Source organism: Danio rerio, chromosome 19 (assembly GCF_049306965.1).
Source record: "Danio rerio strain Tuebingen ecotype United States chromosome 19, GRCz12tu, whole genome shotgun sequence".
Taxonomy (NCBI): Eukaryota; Metazoa; Chordata; class Actinopteri; order Cypriniformes; family Danionidae; genus Danio; species Danio rerio.
Window position 1 is genome coordinate 45057501 of NC_133194.1, and position 20722 is coordinate 45078222.

At 35.2% G+C, this 20722-nt stretch overlaps 3 protein-coding genes across 4 annotated transcripts in view; 2 read left to right on the forward strand and 1 right to left on the reverse strand.

The window, feature by feature from the left end:
- The window catches only part of kcnq4 (potassium voltage-gated channel subfamily Q member 4), a 120588-nt gene extending 116121 nt beyond the window's left edge, over positions 1-4467 (forward strand). Inside the window, exon 14 of the mRNA XM_073931918.1 lies at positions 1-4467. This exon is cut by the window's left edge and continues 23 nt beyond it. Coding sequence (XP_073788019.1) covers positions 1-181 — 181 coding nt within the window. The 3' untranslated portion in view covers positions 182-4467.
- Positions 4468-6627: 2160 nt separating this feature from the next.
- jtb (jumping translocation breakpoint) lies at positions 6628-15186 on the forward strand. Of its 2 annotated transcripts, NM_001044944.1 has the most exon segments (7): positions 6639-6993; positions 8121-8314; positions 10409-10449; positions 10742-10833; positions 11670-11749; positions 12753-12867; positions 13794-15186. In NM_001044944.1, coding segments are annotated over 6 exon segments (477 nt in total). In that variant the 5' UTR covers positions 6639-6993; positions 8121-8210; the 3' UTR covers positions 13839-15186.
- si:ch211-191i18.4 lies at positions 14932-17633 on the reverse strand. The gene is made up of 3 exons (NM_001082931.1): positions 17227-17633; positions 17028-17150; positions 14932-15378 (listed from the first exon to the last, which is right to left on the reverse strand). The coding sequence occupies exons 1-3, from the start codon at positions 17356-17358 to the stop codon at positions 15271-15273; spliced, it is 363 nt and encodes a 120-aa protein (NP_001076400.1). The 5' UTR covers positions 17359-17633; the 3' UTR covers positions 14932-15270.
- Positions 17634-20722: the final 3089 nt, after the last annotated feature.

A 20722-nucleotide genomic window follows, 5' to 3' on the forward strand; every position in this document is an offset into this window, starting at 1 on the left:
GGACCTGCTACTAAACTTCTACTCGCAGTGCCTGAAAAAGGGCTCGTCCCACTTCACCCTGTCATCCCTCCTGGAGCCCGATTCCACCTCTGACTACCACAGTCCCACCGACAAACATGACCTGTTCCCCTCCGCAAACACTCTTAATATCTCCCACTCAGACAGCGGTAACATGGAGTGACCCTCCTCACTTCTGACCTCTGCATCAGGGCAACTCATCCAAAGGCTAAATACCTCCCGCCGCAAAACCTAGCACAGCTCCTGCACACTGCTGCTGTATACTTGCATGGGTTCATCCTTTGCACAGTGGACGATGGCCCACTTTTATAGATTATATATATATATATATATATATATATATATATACATACATATGCCCTGATATTTTGCAATGATTTTGTTTCATTTAGAGAAATATTCTGAAGACTTTACTGAAGTTCTCCAGCAGAGGGCAGAGTTTTTGTCTTTTTATCAGTCTTCCTATATTATGAGGGCAGTTATTTTGATTGCACTTCTTTCCTAAAAGTCTCTGTGCCAATTTTTTATTTTCTTGAGTTTTATTTAGGTTTTTGATAATCGATAGGCCCCCCCAGAGCGATTCTATTTTTCTCTCCGTCTTTTTTTCTAAGAAATCAGAGCATTGTGATCTTCAATTTGCTTTTTTTGGACTCTGCCTTACGCTTTGGCCTGATGCAACAGACTCCTTGTGCCACGAGAAGTCGTTGAGCTTCTATTGAATGTACTGCATCCAGTACTCTTTATTTATCATTGAGAAAACAGCATCAAAGATTGCTGTAAAGAGCAGCATGATGGACCGACGGACAGTATTTCCACCAAAGCATCGACTCCTGTCACTTTTATCCCGCATGGTTCCTTTCAGGAGGGAAAGAAGATGTTTTCTTCCCAGATTGTGGTGTCTTTCATTGGGCCGCACTCTTCTGCACCCTGCATCATCTCTCAGAAGCCCACCGTGCAAAAAGAAAGTGAACTAAATAAATGCAGAATATTCTTCTATGAAATAGCCAGCATTAAAGAGCATGTTAGTAGTTTGAGTAGTTCAGGCAAGTTTGTTTTGTTTAGTAGAGGCTAGTTCTAGAGGCCTTGCAGCCCTCATGTCTTCATTGAGCATGTGCATCAGTCCATCTGCAAACAAACCACAGGATCGCAGAGCTCCTGATCTTCTCCCCCAACGTGATGCTCCAATGGTTGAGATTCAAAGGGATAATTCACTCAAAAACCTAAAGTTATGCCATTCCAGACCCGTATGATTTCAAGGGAGATTTCAAATAGATTGCATTTGCTTTGAAACCATATATTCCTTCATTCATTCGATTTCCTTCGGCTTAGTCCCTGTTTATCAGGGGTCGCCACAACGGAATGAACCACCAACTATTCTGGCATTTGTTTTACGTAGCGAATGTTCTTCCAGCAGCAACCCAGTGCTGGGAAAGACCCATATACTCTCTCATTCACACACACTCATTCACTACGTCTAATTTAATTCATCCAGTTCCCCAATAGCACATGTCTTTAGACTTTGGGAGAAACCGGAGCACCCGGAGGAAACCCACACCAACACAGGGAGAACATGCAAAATTTACACAGAAATACCAACTGGCAAAGCAAGAGACTCGAACCAGTGACCTTCTTGCAGTGACAGTCCTAACCACTGAGCCACCGTGCCACCTGGAAACTTTATATGTGTATATCTGTGGAAAAAATATTAGGGCTTTTTGAATTTCAGATGAAAATATTGTCAATTTGAGCATTATTTGTCTAAAATTACAATCTTCTATTACTAATACAGTTCAAAAGAGGTTATTTCACCAAACTTAAATTCCTGAACTCTAAAAGAATTGGTGATGTGTTGTTTAAAAAACAAATACAAACATATCTAATGACAAACAGCTTTCTTTTATTGGAAGAACTGTAGACAGAAATTATAATAAATATATACACATACAAGATGTACAGGTTAAAGATAATTACAAAGTTAAAAATTAACACTACCTTGACAAAAGTCTTGGCGTCAATCCCAGTTGTAAGAGCAACAAATAATGACAGATTTTTCTGATGAATGATCTGTTGAACTGCATCCCAATCATCACAAATACTGCAGAAGAACTATTGGAACCCGCATAGACCCAAGATTCTCATAGATATCAGTCAAGTTTGGTGAAGGAAAAATCATGGTTTGGGGTTATATTCAGTATGGGGGCATGCAAAAGATCTGCAGAATGGATGACAACATCAACAGCCTGAGGTATCAAGATATGTGTGCTGCCCATTACATTACAAACCACAGGAGCGGGCAAATTCTCCAGCAGGATAGCGCTCCTTCTCATACTTCAGCCTCCACATCAGAGTTCCTGGAAGCAAAGAAGGTCAAGATGCTCAAGGATTGGCCAGCCCAGTCACCAGATATGAACATTATTGACCATGTCTGGGGTAAAATAAAGTCATTGCAGAGATGTAGGGATGAAGTGTTCCTAGCTCATAGGAGTCAGACACAATATTCATTCTGTTTCCACTGCAGCATGACTTTATATTCTATACTGGACATTATTTCTGTTAAGTGACAAGACTTTTGTCTAAGCAAAGTCAGACCTTACTGTCCTAATTAAATCATTAATAATCAAGACATGATCATATTTTATTTTGGTCAAATAAGTGTAATCTAGAGGCCTTTGCCTTTCATACAGTATAAGCCACTTCTGATACTAAATGATCAACTAGAAGTCAAGTTATTATTTGTTGTTCGTAAAACTTGGATAGGTGACAAGACTTTTGCCAGGCAGTGTATATTTAAAAATTACTGTGCATTTTAAATCTAGAGAAGTTTTGGAGTTGTCTTTAGTTTGCTTTACTCTCTGCAACTTTATGATTGGTGGAAATTTGGCACAGCATTATGGGTAATGTTGTTTTCAGTGCAAAGTCCAACATAAAACATGAAAATTGTAAAAAGAGGTTGATTTATTTAGCAACCTCTAAGAGTCCCAATAGATCAGTCTTCAAAGGTTTGTCAGATGTTTTCCGTTGGTTTATCTGATGTTTCTATTTCCTAGCGGAGAAAACAAATAGTTTTTACAATGTAGTATATCTGACAGAATACTAGTAAACACCAAACAGAGAAAAGAGGACGTTCGTAATGAAGTTATTCTGATTAACTCAGGCAAGTGCACATGACTTTAAAATATTTAAAGTATTTGTATATGTTGAATGCTTGATTCTGATTGGCCAGTGAACATAAGGTGTGCCATTGTTCATTCATTTATTTTCTTGTCGGCTTTGTCCCTTTATTAATAAGTGGTCGCCACAATGGAATGAACCGCCAACTTATCCAGCCCATTTTCATGCAGTGGATGCCCTTTCAGCTGCAACAAATCTCTGGGAAAGGTGTGCCATTATTTATCAGATAAATAGAGCTAAAGTTCCAGGCAGGTATTGACTGCATTACAGCTCCATATCACTACACTGAATGATTTCAGTTATATCACAGTTAAAATCACACAAGACTTTGGTTGAGTTGTATAGTCCAACACACAGGACAAAAACCTGACAAATGTCTGAAATACAACATTTGAACAATGTGTTTAGGTGTTGTAGTGATAGTAAGAGTAGAATAATTGACTTCAGCCTTTCTTCCATTGTGCATTATTTTTTTAATAATTCAATAGCCCGTCTTTAATTACTCCTTACATACTGCTTGAATTTTATGGTGGCCTTAAATCCATGCACATTTGAAATAACATGTCATGTTTGAGTGAACTATCTCTTTAAAACTATGACCTTACACTAGGTTATAACCTCACAATGATTGCCTTTCATCATTTCTTAGAGATCAATAGGTCAAAGATCCAACCGGCACAACGTAATCACTTATATTATCTTATTTTTATTAACAAATAAACTGTCTCACAGGTGACCTTAACCTCAGCCGTGTACAGACTCGCCACGTTTTTTTGAGAGAAGATTGATGCATGACCTCCACATTAGTATCTATGCATGCAGACTGGTTCCAGCTTTATATGACATGCAGTTCAGGTAACGGGACAGCATGGAGGGGATTGTGGGAATACAGCGCTCCTCTGCCTTACTGACATACAATACTATAGCTAGAGCACACTGACCATGAGTTTACTGTACAACGGTGGACTTGTTTAGGCCACTCCACATGGCATTAATGGACAGAACTGGACTGAAGCCACCTTTTCTACATTGACTTTTCCCTCGCATCTGATTCCAGCACACGCTTTCTTTCTCCTTTCTGGCATTTGTTTCTACTGGACTACATTTGAAAACAAACACAAAGACGTCACTGTCCCTTTAAACCGAACAAGCTTTATTTTTCTCATTGATTTGATTGGTAACTGCTAATGTGAGAGGTAACTTGATCTATAATATGTATGTTTAACACTGATATGATTGTAAGAAAATGAATAAATTCAGATTTTTGTTTATGAAAAACGGGTGTGATGTCTTGATATAGGATGTGTACTTTGTGTAACATCTTTTTTTAGGTTTTTCTTTCTTTCTCTTTTTTGTAATTGAACTTTTTGATTTTATTTTTAACTTTTATACACCACACGACATGAAAATCACAATACAAAATCAACATTCAGGAAAATAATGTAAACAAATTATAATAAAAATACGCTTAAAAATAATAAAAATGTAGCAAAACAAAAATTATAACAAATATAAAATAATACAATGCAATATAACAGACAGTCAAAGTGACAACCCTTCAATTTTCCTTTTATGTGCTCTCCAAATATTGCAAAAGCTACCCCGTTTCTGATTAAGAGTGTTGGTGGAGTCCTGAAGTCTTGTCAACATACGTTCATATGATGCAGTAGAAGTCATCAGTTCAATCCAACCCTAAAAGAGGAAGTATCTGAGTTCTTCAAATTTCGCAGCACCAGTCTTACAGCAATGATACATCCTGCGATGACTAGCCCAGCCTGCTTTATTAGGTTTTTCAAGGTTAATCAAACCCCATTACTCAAAACTTAACCCAGAGAGGTTTAAAGGAAAAAAATTACAATATTATTAATAATAATCATCATCATTAAAAATTTAAAAAATTTGATAGATTTGAACCCTAAATAAAATCCTAATAAAACTATTGTCTGTATAAATGTAAGTGTACATTTACACAAGTAGGTTTGGGGTTAGAAAATGTATTTATTTATTTATTTGTGCGTGATTTTTGCTTAGCAAGGCATTTGTACTTTATCACAAATAGAGTAAAACAGTCCTTTTGACATTACTAATATATGTTGTATTAATTGATGTTTGTTATATTGTTATTCTGGCACATTTTATTATATAATTTTTCCCTTTGATTCAAAGCCAAATCAACATTTAATTATACAAAATGATTAATTCATTCATTTTCTTCAGCTTAGTCCCTTTATTTTTATTCATCACCGCAATGATGAACAGGCAACTTACTCAGCATATGTTGTACACCGCAGGGAGAACATGCTAACTTCACACAGAAATCCCAACTGACCCAGCCGAGGCTCAAACCAGCGACCTTCTTGCTGTGATGCGACAGTGCTAACCACTGAGCCACTGTGTCGCCTCAAAAAATTATCATAAAGTTTGAAAGAACAATATTTATTTTAATTACTTAAAATAGACGTAGCCTATAGAATAGTCGACTGTTAAAGACAATTATTATTTGTCTTGTGAAAAATTTATTCATTCTTAAATATTTCCCAAGTGATGTTTAACAGAGCAAGAAATAAATCACAATATAACCTATTATATTTTTCGTCAGGGGAGAGTCTTGTTGCTTTTTTTTTAATTGGGAAAAAAGGTCAACATCATTAAGATTATACCCAGCAAACAATTGTGTGTTTAATCGACATCTAAATGTAGACAGTTTGGCTAACAAGGCTAAACTTGGGCTGTCAGTGAAAATCTAATAGACATCTAAGAATAACCCAAAACTAGACTAGTCATCAAATAGACGGATTAGACAGACTTTATTTGTGTAGTCATTCATTTCTGTTTAATTGATGACTAGTCTAATTTTGGCCTATTTTTAATGCCTATTAGATTTTCACTGACCTTGTTTTAGCCAAGATGACTATGTTTAGACATAGATATCGTTTAAAAATAAAAGATGATTGCTGCAGGCACATTTGTAACTTAGTTAACCTAATTAACATAGTTAAGCCTTTAAATTGTATACATTAATAAAAGAAACTAAATCTTGCAAAACAACTCGTAAAATATTATACTGTAATCATGGCAAAGACAAACAACATTAGTTATTAAAGCTATTATGCTTTTAAAAAGTTTAAAGTCTTATTTCTATAAATAACACTTGAATAAGAATTCACAGGAGGGCTAATAATGTTGTCTTTAACTGTATCTGCATCAATAAAATAAACTACAGTGGTCCGTATTAAAACCCTTTAAACAGTGGTTTAGAAAGCAAGTACAGACTTAACCCGAGAACTTGACTAGAATTCCATTTAAACGTCCATTTGAGCTCCAGAAAAGTTTCGAGATGAAGTCTCACTTTTTACTAAACATATTTCCATAAGCTTAACGGGAGCCGCTCCACAAGATGGCGGTACATTTCAAGCTCACACGAAAGCGCCTACATTCGGCTGTGACGTAATTCTCTCCGCTTGAGTATGGTAGACGGGCCCTCATCTAGGGGACTCTGTAAATAAACGTATTTCTGTGATTTATTCATTTATAACAGTGGCGCGTGTGTGTGTGAATCCAGAGTTTAAAGCCCGCTGGGTGTTTCAGAGATCCTCTGATGGGCCTGCCGCTGGGATCGGCTGGTCTGGGGTCAGTACTGCGTGTTCCTGCTGATGTGGACTGTGTTTGGCTGGAGCTTTAACACACTTTATCTGTTTACGAAACTACTGAGCTCATGGCTATGACGAGTCTGTATTATTGATGACAGAAGAGTGAAGTCAGGCCGTTTTACTCGACGAACGCTGAATTTGTGTTTGCTATACGGTAGGTGATTTTTTTAGTGAATATTGTTGTTTATGAAGACACAAAGATGTAAATATTGTTTTCAGTGTTAACTTTTAATGGTTTCGATGGTTCTGTGTAAATTAAATTACATGTTAGTTGCTTTCGCTTAGTTTTTGATGGTCGTATCTTTTAGCGAGCCCACTTTTGTAGTTTAACAGCTGTAACGTTAATTTAACTTGGCGAACTAACCTAGTCGTAAGTCGTTTTGCTTAATAAAAGTAGTTACTTTTGTCAGACTGTTATTAAAAAGCGATGTTATTTTTGTATTATCTTACTTTCTTTAACACATCGCTTGTCTGTTTAGTCATCACGTAACGTAAATAGCTCAGATAATGAGATTATGGCAATCTAAAACTAAAGTTACCCTCCGACTGACTGTTTATCAGTTTTACTGAATCAGCTGGGTTTCCCAGCATCAATATTTTTGGGCAACTTTTTCTCTGTACATTTAAAATTTGTTCATGTTTATCTTAGAAAAACATAATGTCCATTTTATATATAAGTTAGGCATGACCCGGTATAAGATGCTGACTCTATGATAACCTTGGATTAAATATCACGGTTTTAAAGTAACGTTATTGAGATTGCTGCCCTAAATTATATTCTTTTTAAATGTCTGGGTAAAAACAAACAACCTTTATCACATTTGAACGCAAAGTATTTTATTTAAAAAAAAAAGATATTAAACAGTAAATTAACAGTAAACATGTCAGGCTAAATAATTAAAATAAACCATTGACCTCTGTTTTCATTTTCAAAAACACGGATTTTATTACAATTTAAAGCGTCATATTGGATATATAATTCTGTTGGAGATACTACTATTCGAAAAAAACAAAACAAAAAATCATCAATTTCAAAAGACAACGGTTAAATGTCATTCAGTTAACAATAGTTTATATGCGATCCTGGACATTAAGGTAAAGTTGGTTTTATATTTGCACATTTAGACTTTCTCTTTAAAAATATAATTTCAGAAATATATATCATATATATATAACTTTTGCTTAAATTAATTCATTTTATGCCGACATCCAAACTATTTGTTGTTGTTCCTTACATGACATTCTTCCTTATGTTTTTTTAATCAGTTTTTTCTATTACAGATACTTTGGATGTTTTGCTGCTTTAAGGAAAAGTAACTCTGAGCGATGATGAACCGCCAGTGAACGTCAGTCGTGTTGTTTTCTAAGCGCATGTGCATCAGAGTGATGGAGAGTGACTGCAGGATCCCCATGTCATGTCTGAGACCCCGAATCCTGGCCCTACACGCTTTATTCTGGGGCTTAGTGTCTCTTAGGTGAGAAAAATAATATACTCAAAAGTGATTATCTCATAATAATACACAAGACTCACTCATAGTCATTTACTCAAAGAAGTTCCCCCAAAAATGTCAATATTGCAACAGAAATAAAAGTGTTAAACATGCAGTTGAAGTCAGAATTATTCACCCTACTGTGTATTTGTTTTTTCAAATATTTCTCAAATGATGTTTAACGGAGCAAGGGATTTTTCCACAGTATTTTCTATATTATTTCCTCTGGAGAAAGTCTTATTTGTTTTATTTTGGCTAGAATAAAAGTAGTTTTTAAATTTAAAAACCATTTTGAGGTCAATATTATCAGACCTCTTAAGCAATATTTTTCTGATAGTCTACAGAACAAACCATCATTGTAAAATGATTTGCCTAATTACCATAACCTGCCTAATTAACCTAGTTAAGCCTTTAAATGTCACTTTAAGCTGAATACTAGTATTTTGAAAAATATCTAGTCAAATATTATGTGCTGTCATCATGGCGAAGATGAAAGAAATCAGTTATTAGCAGTGAGTTATTAAAACTATTATGTTTAGAAATGTATTTAAAAAATCTTGTTAATATTAAACAGAAATTTTAGAAAAATTATACTGTATGGCTTATAATGCTTTTTAAATACCCTATTTTTATTGTTATCAGACAAAGACTTTTATCTGGAGAGACTTTAAAGTGAATGTTTTTAAATGTGAATCCTTCATAAATAGTAGAATTTTTATCGTCTGTATTATTTATTGCTTTTAATGTCTTGTTATTTTGTTTCTTATCATAGAAAAGTGATATTTATAAATCAGATTTTGCCATGAAATAGCTAGATCAGAGATGCTCATCTCATCTGAGAAGAGAATGATGGGAAGGTTAGGGCCAATGCCTTCCACAAAGATCGTCATTTTTAATTTTACCATAAACTTTTGTTTGTTTGTTTAATTGTTGAGATACAAAAAAGCTGATGAAATTAAATGTTTAAATTAAATGTTGTGCATGAATTAGTCACTTTGGTCAGATCAGTCACCATTTCTCAGATCAGAATTGAATATCTCAAAACTATCTTTAAAAAGTTGCAAATGCTTTTGTACATCCAAGCAAATTATTATGTGCAATTCTCTGCTCTTTCCTACATTATCAGTTATTTATGTCATGTTGATCAAAATGTTTTTTGTTTTTTTGTTTTTTATCTCTGTTGAATAGTCTCAATCCCCACAACATTTAATCCTTTGCTAACAAGTTGTCATAATGCATTTTTTTATACATTTCCAGTAGACTTTTATTTTTCTTAATGGGTATACAATTGGTAAATTCCTCCCAGGTGAATCTTGACTTTTTCTAATGAAAATGCAATTCAAAGGAGATTCCTATGTTCACATTTCTATTTTTGTTTAGTTTTTTCTTTGTGCTATGCAGTGCTGTCTTTTCCTTTTTGTATCACAATGGCACAATCTGTCAACAAATCAAAGTACAACGCCATAAAATTAGCCATAGTTTACATCAGACAGCCCTCCACAGTTGACACAGAGACTTTTTATTCTAATGACTACTTCATTGATACAGAAATTTAGTTTTGAGAGTTGAACTAAGGATTTTGAGCAAGAGACTGGCTTTTGCAGGTAATCCATGGTATTTTGCTATTTGTATGTGTTGTTTTGAGAAATGCACTTACTGTTTTGCAAAATTTCAATTCTGATCTGAGAAATGTACCAAAGTGACTGAGGAAAAACTGTAAAATTAAAATGTAAGAATCCTCAACGAGCAAATCAAGTGTATTCAACATATTCAGCATTGAACACCATTGTGTTATAAATGGGATTGTTTATTGTAATTATAATTTTAACTTCAGCCCACCACCCTCAATCAAGTTTAGTTTTTGGCCCTTCATAAGAAAATGTTTGGGCACCCCTGAGCTAGATTTTAGTTATATAGCTAGATATTAGACATAGCCAGAAACAGTGTGATCTGATTTTGCCATGAAATAGCTAGATATTTCAATATGATATGGCAATGAATTCGAAATTCTCTCTCTCATAATAAAAAACAAAAGCTTTGATTGTGAATATAATTCTCTGTCCATATTTTTTATTATAGAGTATTTGGAGCAGCTCTTCTGAGCGATGAGAAGACAGCAGGTATGTAAAAAAAAATAAATAAATCACAGACTCTAGACCAGGCATGTCCAAACTCTGTCATGGAGGGCCGGTGTCCTGCAAATTTTAGTTCCAACCCCAATTAGACACACCTGGGCTAGCTAATCAAGCTCTTACTAGGCTTTCTAGAAACATCCTTGCAGGTGTGTTGAGGCAAGCTGGAGCTCAAATCTGCTGGACGTTGGCCCTCCAGGACCGAGTTTGAGAACCCCTTCTCTAGACTTATGGTGTGGATCAAGTTCTTGTGATGATAATCCTTGTGTTTGTCTTGCAGTTGCCGTGACAAAGGCGATGACAGCACCATGTTGGCAGCTGGAGGAGTTTGTGGTGGCTAAAGAGTGCAGTGTATGCGAGGGTTTGCAATTGGTGAGAAATGTATTTAATCTAATGTCAACTTGATCATTGCTGCATGCCAATCCACATACAATGCATGCTTTTTGTGAAGAAAAAGTACATTGCTTTCAGTGTGTAACAGAAGTGTGCGCAAGCTTTAGAGTCATATTTATTTCTCATTAATGGAACATCCTTTTGCTTAGTTACATGACCTGTCAATCATCTTGTCATATCATTACGATTCATCATTATTTTCCTTCGGCTTGGTCCCTTATTAATCAAGAGTCACCACAGTGGAATGAACTGTCAACCATTCCGGCAAATGTTTTATGCAGCGGATGCTCTTCCAGCGGCAACCCAGTACTTGGAAACATGCATGCACACACACAAAATGGCAAATTTAGTTTATTCAATTCACCTATATTCACCTTTATTCAATTCACCTGTGTCTGGACTGGTGGAAACCGGAGCACCCGGAGGAAATCCACACCAACATGGGGTGAACATGCAAACTCCACACAGAAATGCCAATTGGCCCAGCTGGGACTTCAACCATCGACCTTCTTGCTGTGAGCGGACAGTGCTAACCACTAAGACACCATGCCGCTATACTCATTTTCAACATGCTATAATTTGGGAGACACACTTTCTATTTCTGATTATAGGATTGGTAGTTTGAAATTGACATGCAGTACATGTCTACACAAATGTTTTGAGATGCTGCCAGGTGATTGGCTCATAAAATGACACTAACCACCTTCTAGTTTAAAATGTTTTAATGTAATTTATCTGTTTGTGTGTCTGTGTATATGCATGCATGTATTTTGTATTATTTTGCTTGCATTCTAAGCCCTTTGTAATCTTCACAGAAAACAATACCAGCCTGCAGCCAAACTGGATTTATAGAAAAGATCAACTGCACAAAGTCTAACAGAGACGAATACAAAAGGTCAGTGACTCTCCATCTAAAATGTGTGTCTTAGTCTGTTTGACTAACGGAGCCAAGCTCTGAAGCCATATACATGTAGGCAAACCTTTAACAAAAGTCTCATTGGCTTTAATAGTAGCTAAAATGTAACACTTTTAACCTTTTATAGAGTTTTGACCTATTTTTTTGTACCTAATTTAGTTTAAATCACTCAGGTTTTTAAATGGAATGGGATGAATGTATAAACAACAAACTGTATGAAGTAAACCCATTTGCAAATGAAAGAAATGAGAATCATTTTGAAAATGATCAGGTAGTGCATATTAAATGTAGAATTGGCCACTCAATACTTAAACATGCATGTTTTTAAAAGGGTTAAAAAAACTATTTGTGACTTGTGTAAGACTATTTTGATGAACAAAAAACACATTTTACTAAAATGTAAAGTTTATTTGTTATTAGAGATCGATTTTATTCTGCAAATATTTTAAAACGGTGTTTTCTGGAGCTATGCTTTAAGTATTTATCATTGATTAAATTGAAACAACTTGTATGACTTTCAGTGTAGTTGTTTGTTGTTGTTTTTTGTATAATGAATTATTAAGAAACGGTTAAATTATATATTGAATATTTATTTCAAGTGTTGCTATGAATATAGCCAATGCTGCTGCTATAACATAAAAAAAAATAATAAAAAATAAATGTAATTTGTTGAGTCAATATATTGGAAAAGTGGCTTTTTCACACTTCTGAGTAAAAACTCAGCTTAAAATGGGAAGAAAAATTAAGAAAAGATTCAACCATTCTGATTGCCTTCTCATAATTCAGTTTCTGTAGTTTGCAATTAATTTGCCAATACATGTTTTTTTTTTTTCAGGGATAGAAACACTTTAAGCAAATATTTTCCCCATCATTCCTTTTCCCCCTATATAAGTTCAACTTGAAGTTTAATGCATATCCTAGGGCTGCATGATACTAGAAAAATCCGACATTGCGATATTTAGTTTCTCTGCAATAAATACAGGGGCAGCAAGGTGGCGCAGTGGGTGGCACAATCGCCTCACAGCAAGAAGGTATTTGGTTCGAGCCCTGGCTGGGTCAGTTGGCTTTTCTGTGAGGAGTTTGAATGCTCTCCCTGGGTAAGCTTTGGTTTTCTCCACGTGCTCCAGATTCCCCAAAGGCATGTGCTGTAGGGGAATTGGGTGAGCTAAACTGACCGTAGTGTGTGTGTGAATGAGTTTGTATGGATATTTCCCAGTAATGGGTTGCAGCTGAAAGGGCATCCGCTGTGTAAAACACATGCTGGATAAGTTGGTGGTTCATTCCGCTGTGGCGACCCTAGATTAATAAAGGGACTAAGCCAAAAAGAGAATGAATAAATAAAAAATACAAAAGAGTACAGACAGAAGTGTGATAGTAGTGTTTTATGCAGTCACAAAGTATTCAGGTACAGAATTTGAATAATCAGTGTAAAATACCACTGCAAAAGTTTATACTGTATAAATAATTAAATAAAAGTATTCTTTATTAAATAATACTATATGTGCCTGAATACTTTGAACTCTGTCAAACGTGCTAATGGTAATCGCTCACTCCATTATGGTGCAATAACTTCACAAGTTCACTTCTCATGTGTTCTGAACTGTTTCTCCTGGTCAACTTTAATCATAACTCCACATTGCATATCCTGTGTTGTGACTATTGTGGATGTGCACATTGCATAATCGATGTTAAAGAGATATATTGTGCAGCCCTAGCATATACAATTGAATCCAAAAATAATAGCTCTCCTGTGAATTAAAAACATAAATATTTCCCAAATGATGTTTAACAGAGCAAGGAATTTTTCACAGTATTTCCGATAATATTTCTTCTTCTGAAGAAAGTCTTATTTGTTTTACTTTAGCTAGAATAAAAGCAGTTTTAAATTTTTTAAAAACCATTTTTGGGTCAATATTATTAGCCCTTTTAAGCAATATTATTTTTCATTATACAATGATTTGCCTAATTATCATAACTCGCCTAATGCTAAGCTAATTCTCTTTCTCTTCGATTTTCCATCCAGCTGTCGCTCAACAAAAATGGAGGAGCATCTGTTTTGGAAATTTGAAGGCACCATGTTGGCTCTCACTGTTGTCTTTGCAATAATAGTGGTGATCAGGCAACGCTCGCTTGACCGCCAAGCTTCAGACAAGGTCCGGAGGCAGATAGAATCTATTTAGTTGACCAAACGAACAGTACTAAATGTTGAGGGGCTTTGGGGCCTGGTGTTGTAGACTCTCAGCAAAGGGCATAACCCAACAGCCCACAGAGACTCCCAGACTTTATCTGACTGGATGCACAAAGACTCTGAACAGACAAGGCGTGCTCTCACTTCCCAGACTGACATTAATCATGGACGCTTCTCTGTGCAGGATTTAACTTTACCTTCTCCAGTGGAATATCCATTTTGAATCGGCAAACATTATGCAAGATTGGAGTCCTGTCTCTATTTTGTTGAAGCTCTGCATATACCTGTCCTTACAAAAATGCTGTGAAGGTGGTGTGTGTAGAACGAATATGAGAGTGTGTGTGTTGCATGTTTTAAATAATCACTAAAGCACATCAAGTATTTTCATGAACAGAGAATGAACTCTTTGTTCTGTTATTATGGGTTAATGTTATACAGGATGTTTTTTTTTGGCTCTGTTCATTTTGGAAAGTGCTACAGATCATGTCTTTTTCCTGACTTTCTCTAAACTGACACACTCATCCATCCATTAACACAGACCTGTTTCTTCCTGGAGCCTTAAAAGTCATTTGAATACCCGTGAATGTGCAGGTGTCGTTTGTTAAAATCCTTTATTTTCAGTATATATTTTAAAGTGTTTCTCCTTTAGAAATTTTGAGATTTTCCTTTAGAAACTTTGAGAGTTTTTTTTTTTTGGTCATAGTGTTACTAAGTCTTTGCCCTCCTGAGTGTAAAAGAGATTTTTATATGAAAAGCATGTGAAGAAATGGCTTGGTTCGTGAAGTATACCAGCTCTGTAAACACATCTGACTGATATATGCAAGACTGCATTGTACTGTATATTGAAGCAGCTGGAGTTTGTTTATTCCCAAACCTTTCATTTTAAAGCACTTCACTGGCATTGCAAATTCTTCAATGGTTACTTTTCACTGAACACAAGATTATCTGCCGCCATCTGCAGAAAGACTACTGGTTTTGGGTATAGACGTACATTTTTATTTACAATAAGGATTGGTTTGATAAAATGATACATGTATGGTAAGGACAATAGGTGGTTATTTTATTTAAACTCCACACTTTATGAAAGAAACCATGTGAATTTGGTCCAGTTTTTGTCCTGTAGTCAACTTTACTGATGTACCTAAAATGTAAACAGTGTATTTTTATGAAAGATGTGTGACACTTCCTGTCCTCTGTTGATAAACTGAGGAATAAATAGGAAAATGAATTTTCTGTAGTCACGTGATTGTTTCATCAATGACTCGTATGCATTTTGTGATTTGATTTAAAGAGGGAGGGGAAAAGGGTGAGGTCACAATGTCCATAAAAAGAAATGAGAGCACTTTGATCGTTTTGGGCAGGAGCAGATGTGGCCATGCTGAGAATATTTCATCGCAGAACAGAACTTTTCAGTGTTGCACTGAGGAGAAAACAAAAAGGACAATGGTAAGAAATACTTCATTCTCAAATGCAGCTTAAGTTTGTTCAATTCTGCACAATGACGTGAAGCTTAAGTTTCCAGACTTGTCATCAACAAACTGTTGGAAGGATTTGTATAATCTGATTCAAATTAATGATACATGGCATGGCAAGTTTTTTGCTTATGTTCGGTTATATGTCTCAGTGAACCAAAGTTACATATTTAATTCAATTACACCTAATTTATTAATCAAAATTTGATGTTGTTTTGAGGGATATTGAGTAATTCTCAATGACATTTGTGATATTAAATAAACGGTGACAAGTTTGCATCAATTACTGGATGACCATGAAAGACTGCATGTATTTTTTATTTTACTGTTCAAACCGTATCACTTTTATTGTCACATCATCAGCAGCATGTGTACTGTGATGAGTGAAAAGCTTACGTGCTTTCTCCAGACAGTGCAAAATACAGACAGTCTAACTTCTATGTGCAAGCAAGTGTGTAATAAAATACAAACTATGCATGTAGTTTTATAGACGCACACAGCACAAATGCCTATTTTACAAGAAACATGTTTTGTGAACGCTGTCTGTTGGTGCTCTAAGTTTACCGGTTTATATAATTAATATTTTCACAATAGTATGAACCATTATAGGGGTGGTCAAATGTATATTTACATTATTATTTTAATAAAAATTATTTCTTAACGATTAAAGGGCAGATGCCCCACCCCCATACATCTTGTTTTGGTGTCCTTCAGGGGGGATCAAGCGTTAATCGGGGGGTCAGACCCCCAAACCCCCCTGAAATTTACACCCTGTATGGCAAGCATAATACAAATGTCACAAGTTTTGTCAATTTTAATTTTAAGAAAAAGCCTGATTTGAAGGGATAGTTCACCAAAAAATGAAAACATTATTTTCCCTCCTGCAATCAGTTTGAGTTTCTTGCTTCTGTTGAACACAAAAGAATCTATTCTGAAGAGCTGAAAACCTGTCAACATTAACTTCTACAGGCATCATCAAGTCAAAGTTAAGACTTAAAGACCCTTTTAAGATCATAAAGAATTAAAATTTTGACTTGTACAGGGTTAAGATTTTTTTTTTCTAATGGCCCAGTATTATCATGAGGAATCGTGTAATTGTTTTTAGTGTAAGGAATTTAATTTGGGGAATTCGCTGTAAAAATGTCTAACAGCTATTGTGAATTATCTCTTTGCAAAAAAAACTGAAATATAAAAAAATATGTATTGTTGGTCATTGGATGGAAGTCAGTCCAAATTGAGTAGGTTTACTTGGACAGCAAAATTAAGACCGGTTTAGAACAATTTAAGACCTACAACGCAATAATTCAGTGAGTTTAAGACTTTTCAAGGCCTAAAATATAGGTTTTGAAATTTAAGACTTTATAAGACCCAGCAGAAACCCTGCTTCAATTGTAGTAAAGACAATAGTGGAGGAAAGTGGTTAAGTTACAGGTTTCTATCTATCTTCATTTTCTTTCATATTTAACAAAATAAAGAAAGGTTTAAAGAAGTAAATAGTGATAAAATTTTAATTTGTGGGTGAACTGCCCCCTTTCAGGTTTTACGAAATAGCAGTGTTGCTGGTCACTATATACGGAATTAAAGTAAAGTGAAATACCAGAATTGTTATCCTCCTCCTCTTCAGACGTCTACAAACACCTGGCAAACGGTTGAACTTTTTCTTCAAAATGGGTACGACTTGTCTCTGAAGGTTGTCTTTAAAATTTGCCACATCTCTTGTCTGAAATAAACAGCGCATTGTACGGTTATCGAACGATCTGCAGTCTGAAGTGCGCACGCGCGATTTTTTAACTCACCGCTTCCGTCGGGTCGTCGATAAACAATCCAGTTGGTTGGTAATCCGGCGGTCTTGATTCGACGCCACTGGTTTTAAAGTAAATATATACAGCACAGTGCAGCACGACGACAAGTATTGATAAATTTGACATGATATTTTCAAACTAGTCACGTGTATTAGGCTAGTGCTTGCTCTGGTTGTGAGTCTGGTAAGTGTTTTCCCGTAAAGACTCGTCGGGTTTATTGGTTCAGACCTTCTACGTCATTCACAGGAGATTGTTGATCATCCTTGATGAAAGCGGTTTGATGAGATTTTCCAGGATTAATCGCTGCCATTCTGTGGCTAGATTTCTCTTTATACGACTCATCCCTCCCTTTATGACATTTAGCTGAATTTATAATGATGTCAAGTCTGTTGACACATCTCAGTATAACGTTAGGCTAATCTTCTTTGTTTAAAGAGGATTTAAAAGACAGAGGGGGTGCCCTGCTAGGCGGATGTATAGGCTTTTTTGACCTGTATCTTGTTATCTTGTTTGTTTTCTTAAGTTAGGAAAGAATATAAACGTGTGACAGTTTTTTTTATATAAAAAAGTTGCAGAAAAATTCAACATTTGCTAAATTAACCTCAGATTTTAGCGTCAGTGGGCGTGTGTGGTCATTAATGTGTGACACTTCATCTATTTTAATTGTACAAAAACAGACCATCATGCTAATTTATTTTAGTAATCATAAACATTCATTTATTAAGTGTTATAGACAAGCATTGAATCAAAAGATATTTCCAGAAAATAGTTTACTTCCACACTGAAAATAAGGTAGCAACGTTGAGTTTCACCATACAAGATTCCATCTTGTTAAAAATTTCACAATTTGTAGAAATCGTAATTACAACTCACTACAGTTTACAGTAAATGGGAACTTTGTATGACTTGTGTAATGCAGATTAATTAAGCTATGGAATTATACATCAGACAATCACAAAATGTAAAATGTTGGCGTATCGTTTGTGGTATATGCACACAGACTTTTAATTTTAGTCAGCCAGCCTCAGCGTTTACCATTATAAAATTACCACGTTTAAGGTCTGATTTCTGTAAAAATCTGTGATCTTTACTGCCTGATAGATATACGATATAAAGTGGGTCTCATACCGGACATGAAGCCCTGCATTAAGTTAAATTTCCTCCGACCATGTCTTTAAAATATGAGTTTATGTTAGTATTTTCAACTGAGTTTCTGCGCTCGCCTGCTAATCCCGACAGTGCTAGCAGTTACACAGTCTTTCATATCGTTTTACCCTTTAACTACTAAATAAATGCTTAAGTTTATTTAACTGATTGTATTTTAATGACATTACAATGTCAGTGCTGTTTAAGGAACCTTATGAAATTGAAAATGGACACATTAGGCTTTCACTGGAAGTTTATCATTGGCTGAAAAACACTAACTGTGCATATACCATATTACAGCATAGCATGAACAAAGTCAAGGTAACTGTTCTGCTTGAGCATTTTCTATAACAATGAATCAACAAAAATGTCAGGGTTTTAATAAGTACATAACACAAATGTAATTAAACATTGTGGCAAAATTTGAATTGCACTGAAAAAAACTTTTAAGCACTGCTCTATTCAATTAAAAGTGTATGTTTCATTTCAGTTTAATATTATTTGTTTTATTTTTCAGTAATATATTTTAAGTTCAAAACATAGTCAAACATATATGTTTTTGATTAAGTGCTCAACTAAGAAATATTTGTTTTGACCAATGTAATATTTTAAGGTTATTCACACAGGCCATTCATTCATTTATTCATTCATTCATTCATTGTCAGCTTAGTCCCTTTATTAATCTGGGGTCACCACAGCGGAGTGAACCACCAACTTATCCAGCAAGTTTTTTTATGCAGCGGACGCCCTTCCAGCCACAACCCATCTCTGGGAAACATCCACACACACATTCACACACACTCATACACTACAGACAATTTAGCCTACCCAATTCACCCGTACCGCACGTCTTTGGACTGTGGGGGAAACCGTAGCACCCAGAGGAAACCACGCAAACATGCGAGCTCCACACCGAAACGCCAACTGAGCCGAGGCTCGAACCAGCAACCTTCCTGCTGTGAGGCGGCAGCACTACCTACTGCGTCACTGCATCGCCATAGAAAATATAGTTTGAGGCAAATTATTTTTCATTGGGTCAAATGATAAAATTTAGATGTGAACCATTACTCAATTTTTTGGGGGTTGAATGAATGAAAGCTTTTTTTTCTAGTGTGATTGTTTACTCTAAAATTACAATTAGTTACATCATTGCAACATTTATCATAGCTTACTCAAATTGTTCCAACTCTGTAAGTTTCTTTTTTCAAATACTCACATTTTTCAAAATATCTTGGATGTACAAAAGAAGAAACAAATAAAAAAATGTTATGTAAGTTTAGTTTAGTTTAATCTTATGTAAGTTTAAGTGAACTACGCTTATAAAATGACTCTTAAGTGCATAAATAATATTTTCAACACTGTAAAAAAAAACCGCATACAGTTGAAGTCAGAATTATTAGCTCCCCTTTGATTTTTTTTAGATTTTCCAAATGATGTTTAACAGAGCATGGAAATTTTCATAGTATGTCTGATCATTTTTTTCTTCTAGAGAAAGTCTTATTTGTTTTATTTTGGCTAGAATAAAATAAGTTTTTAATTTGTTTAAAAACATTTTAAGGTCAAAATTATTAGCCCTTTTAATCTATATTTTTTAGATAGTCTACAGAACATTCATTCATCATTCATTTTCTTGTCGGCTAAGGGACTACATTTATTAATCCGGGGTCGCCACAGCGGAATGAACCACCAACTTATCCAGCACGTTTTTACGCAGCGGATGCCCTTCCAGCCGCAACCCAACTCAGGAAAAGTCTACAGAACAAACCATCGTTATACAATAACTTGCCTACTCTAACCTGCCTAATTAATCTAGTTAAGCCTTTAAATGTCACTTTAAGCTGTATAGAAGTGTCTTGAAAAATATCTGATCAAATGTTATTTACTGTCATCATGGCAAAGATAAAACAAATCAGTTATTAGAAATGAGTTATTAAAACTATTATGATTAGAAATGTGTTGAAATAATCTTCTCTCTGTTAAACAGAAACTGGGGGAAAAAATAAATGGGGTGAATAAATCAGGGGGGCTAATAATTCTGACTTTAACCATATATGATCATTAACATTCAGCATATTTTATGTTAATCATAAAGCTTATCATGTTTCTAAACTAATTGTTTAAGGTTAAGCTTAAGTCAGTTTGATGTCATTTAAGTTAAAGTGACTCATCAGGTAATTAGATTTAACTTACAATTTATAGCAACCAGGACTTTTTACAGTGTAGAAACCAATGATTAATGGCAATTCAACCAATTGATCATCCTTTCGGCTTTCAGCTAATGGCTCTTATTGATCATCGACCAATGCACATGCTAATATGCCTCAATTCAAACATTCTAACAGTG

What these genes read in the sequence shown, in the direction of transcription:
- jtb (XM_005159745.6), top strand. Translation starts at nt 8,211, where the DNA reads ATGTGCATCAGAGTGATGGAGAGTGACTGCAGGATCCCCATGTCATGT. An exon ending in GAGCGATGAGAAGACAGCAG is followed by an intron (nt 10,450 to 10,741) that starts GTATGTAAAAAA and finishes TTTGTCTTGCAG; the next exon opens with TTGCCGTGACAAAGGCGATG. An exon ending in TATGCGAGGGTTTGCAATTG is followed by an intron (nt 10,834 to 11,669) that starts GTGAGAAATGTA and finishes TAATCTTCACAG; the next exon opens with AAAACAATACCAGCCTGCAG.
- si:ch211-191i18.4 (NM_001082931.1), bottom strand. Translation starts at nt 17,358, where the DNA reads ATGTCAAATTTATCAATACTTGTCGTCGTGCTGCACTGTGCTGTATAT. An exon ending in TCGACGACCCGACGGAAGCG is followed by an intron (nt 17,151 to 17,226) that starts GTGAGTTAAAAA and finishes TGTTTATTTCAG; the next exon opens with ACAAGAGATGTGGCAAATTT. An exon ending in GGAGGAGGATAACAATTCTG is followed by an intron (nt 15,379 to 17,027) that starts GTATTTCACTTT and finishes TTTTCTCCTCAG; the next exon opens with TGCAACACTGAAAAGTTCTG.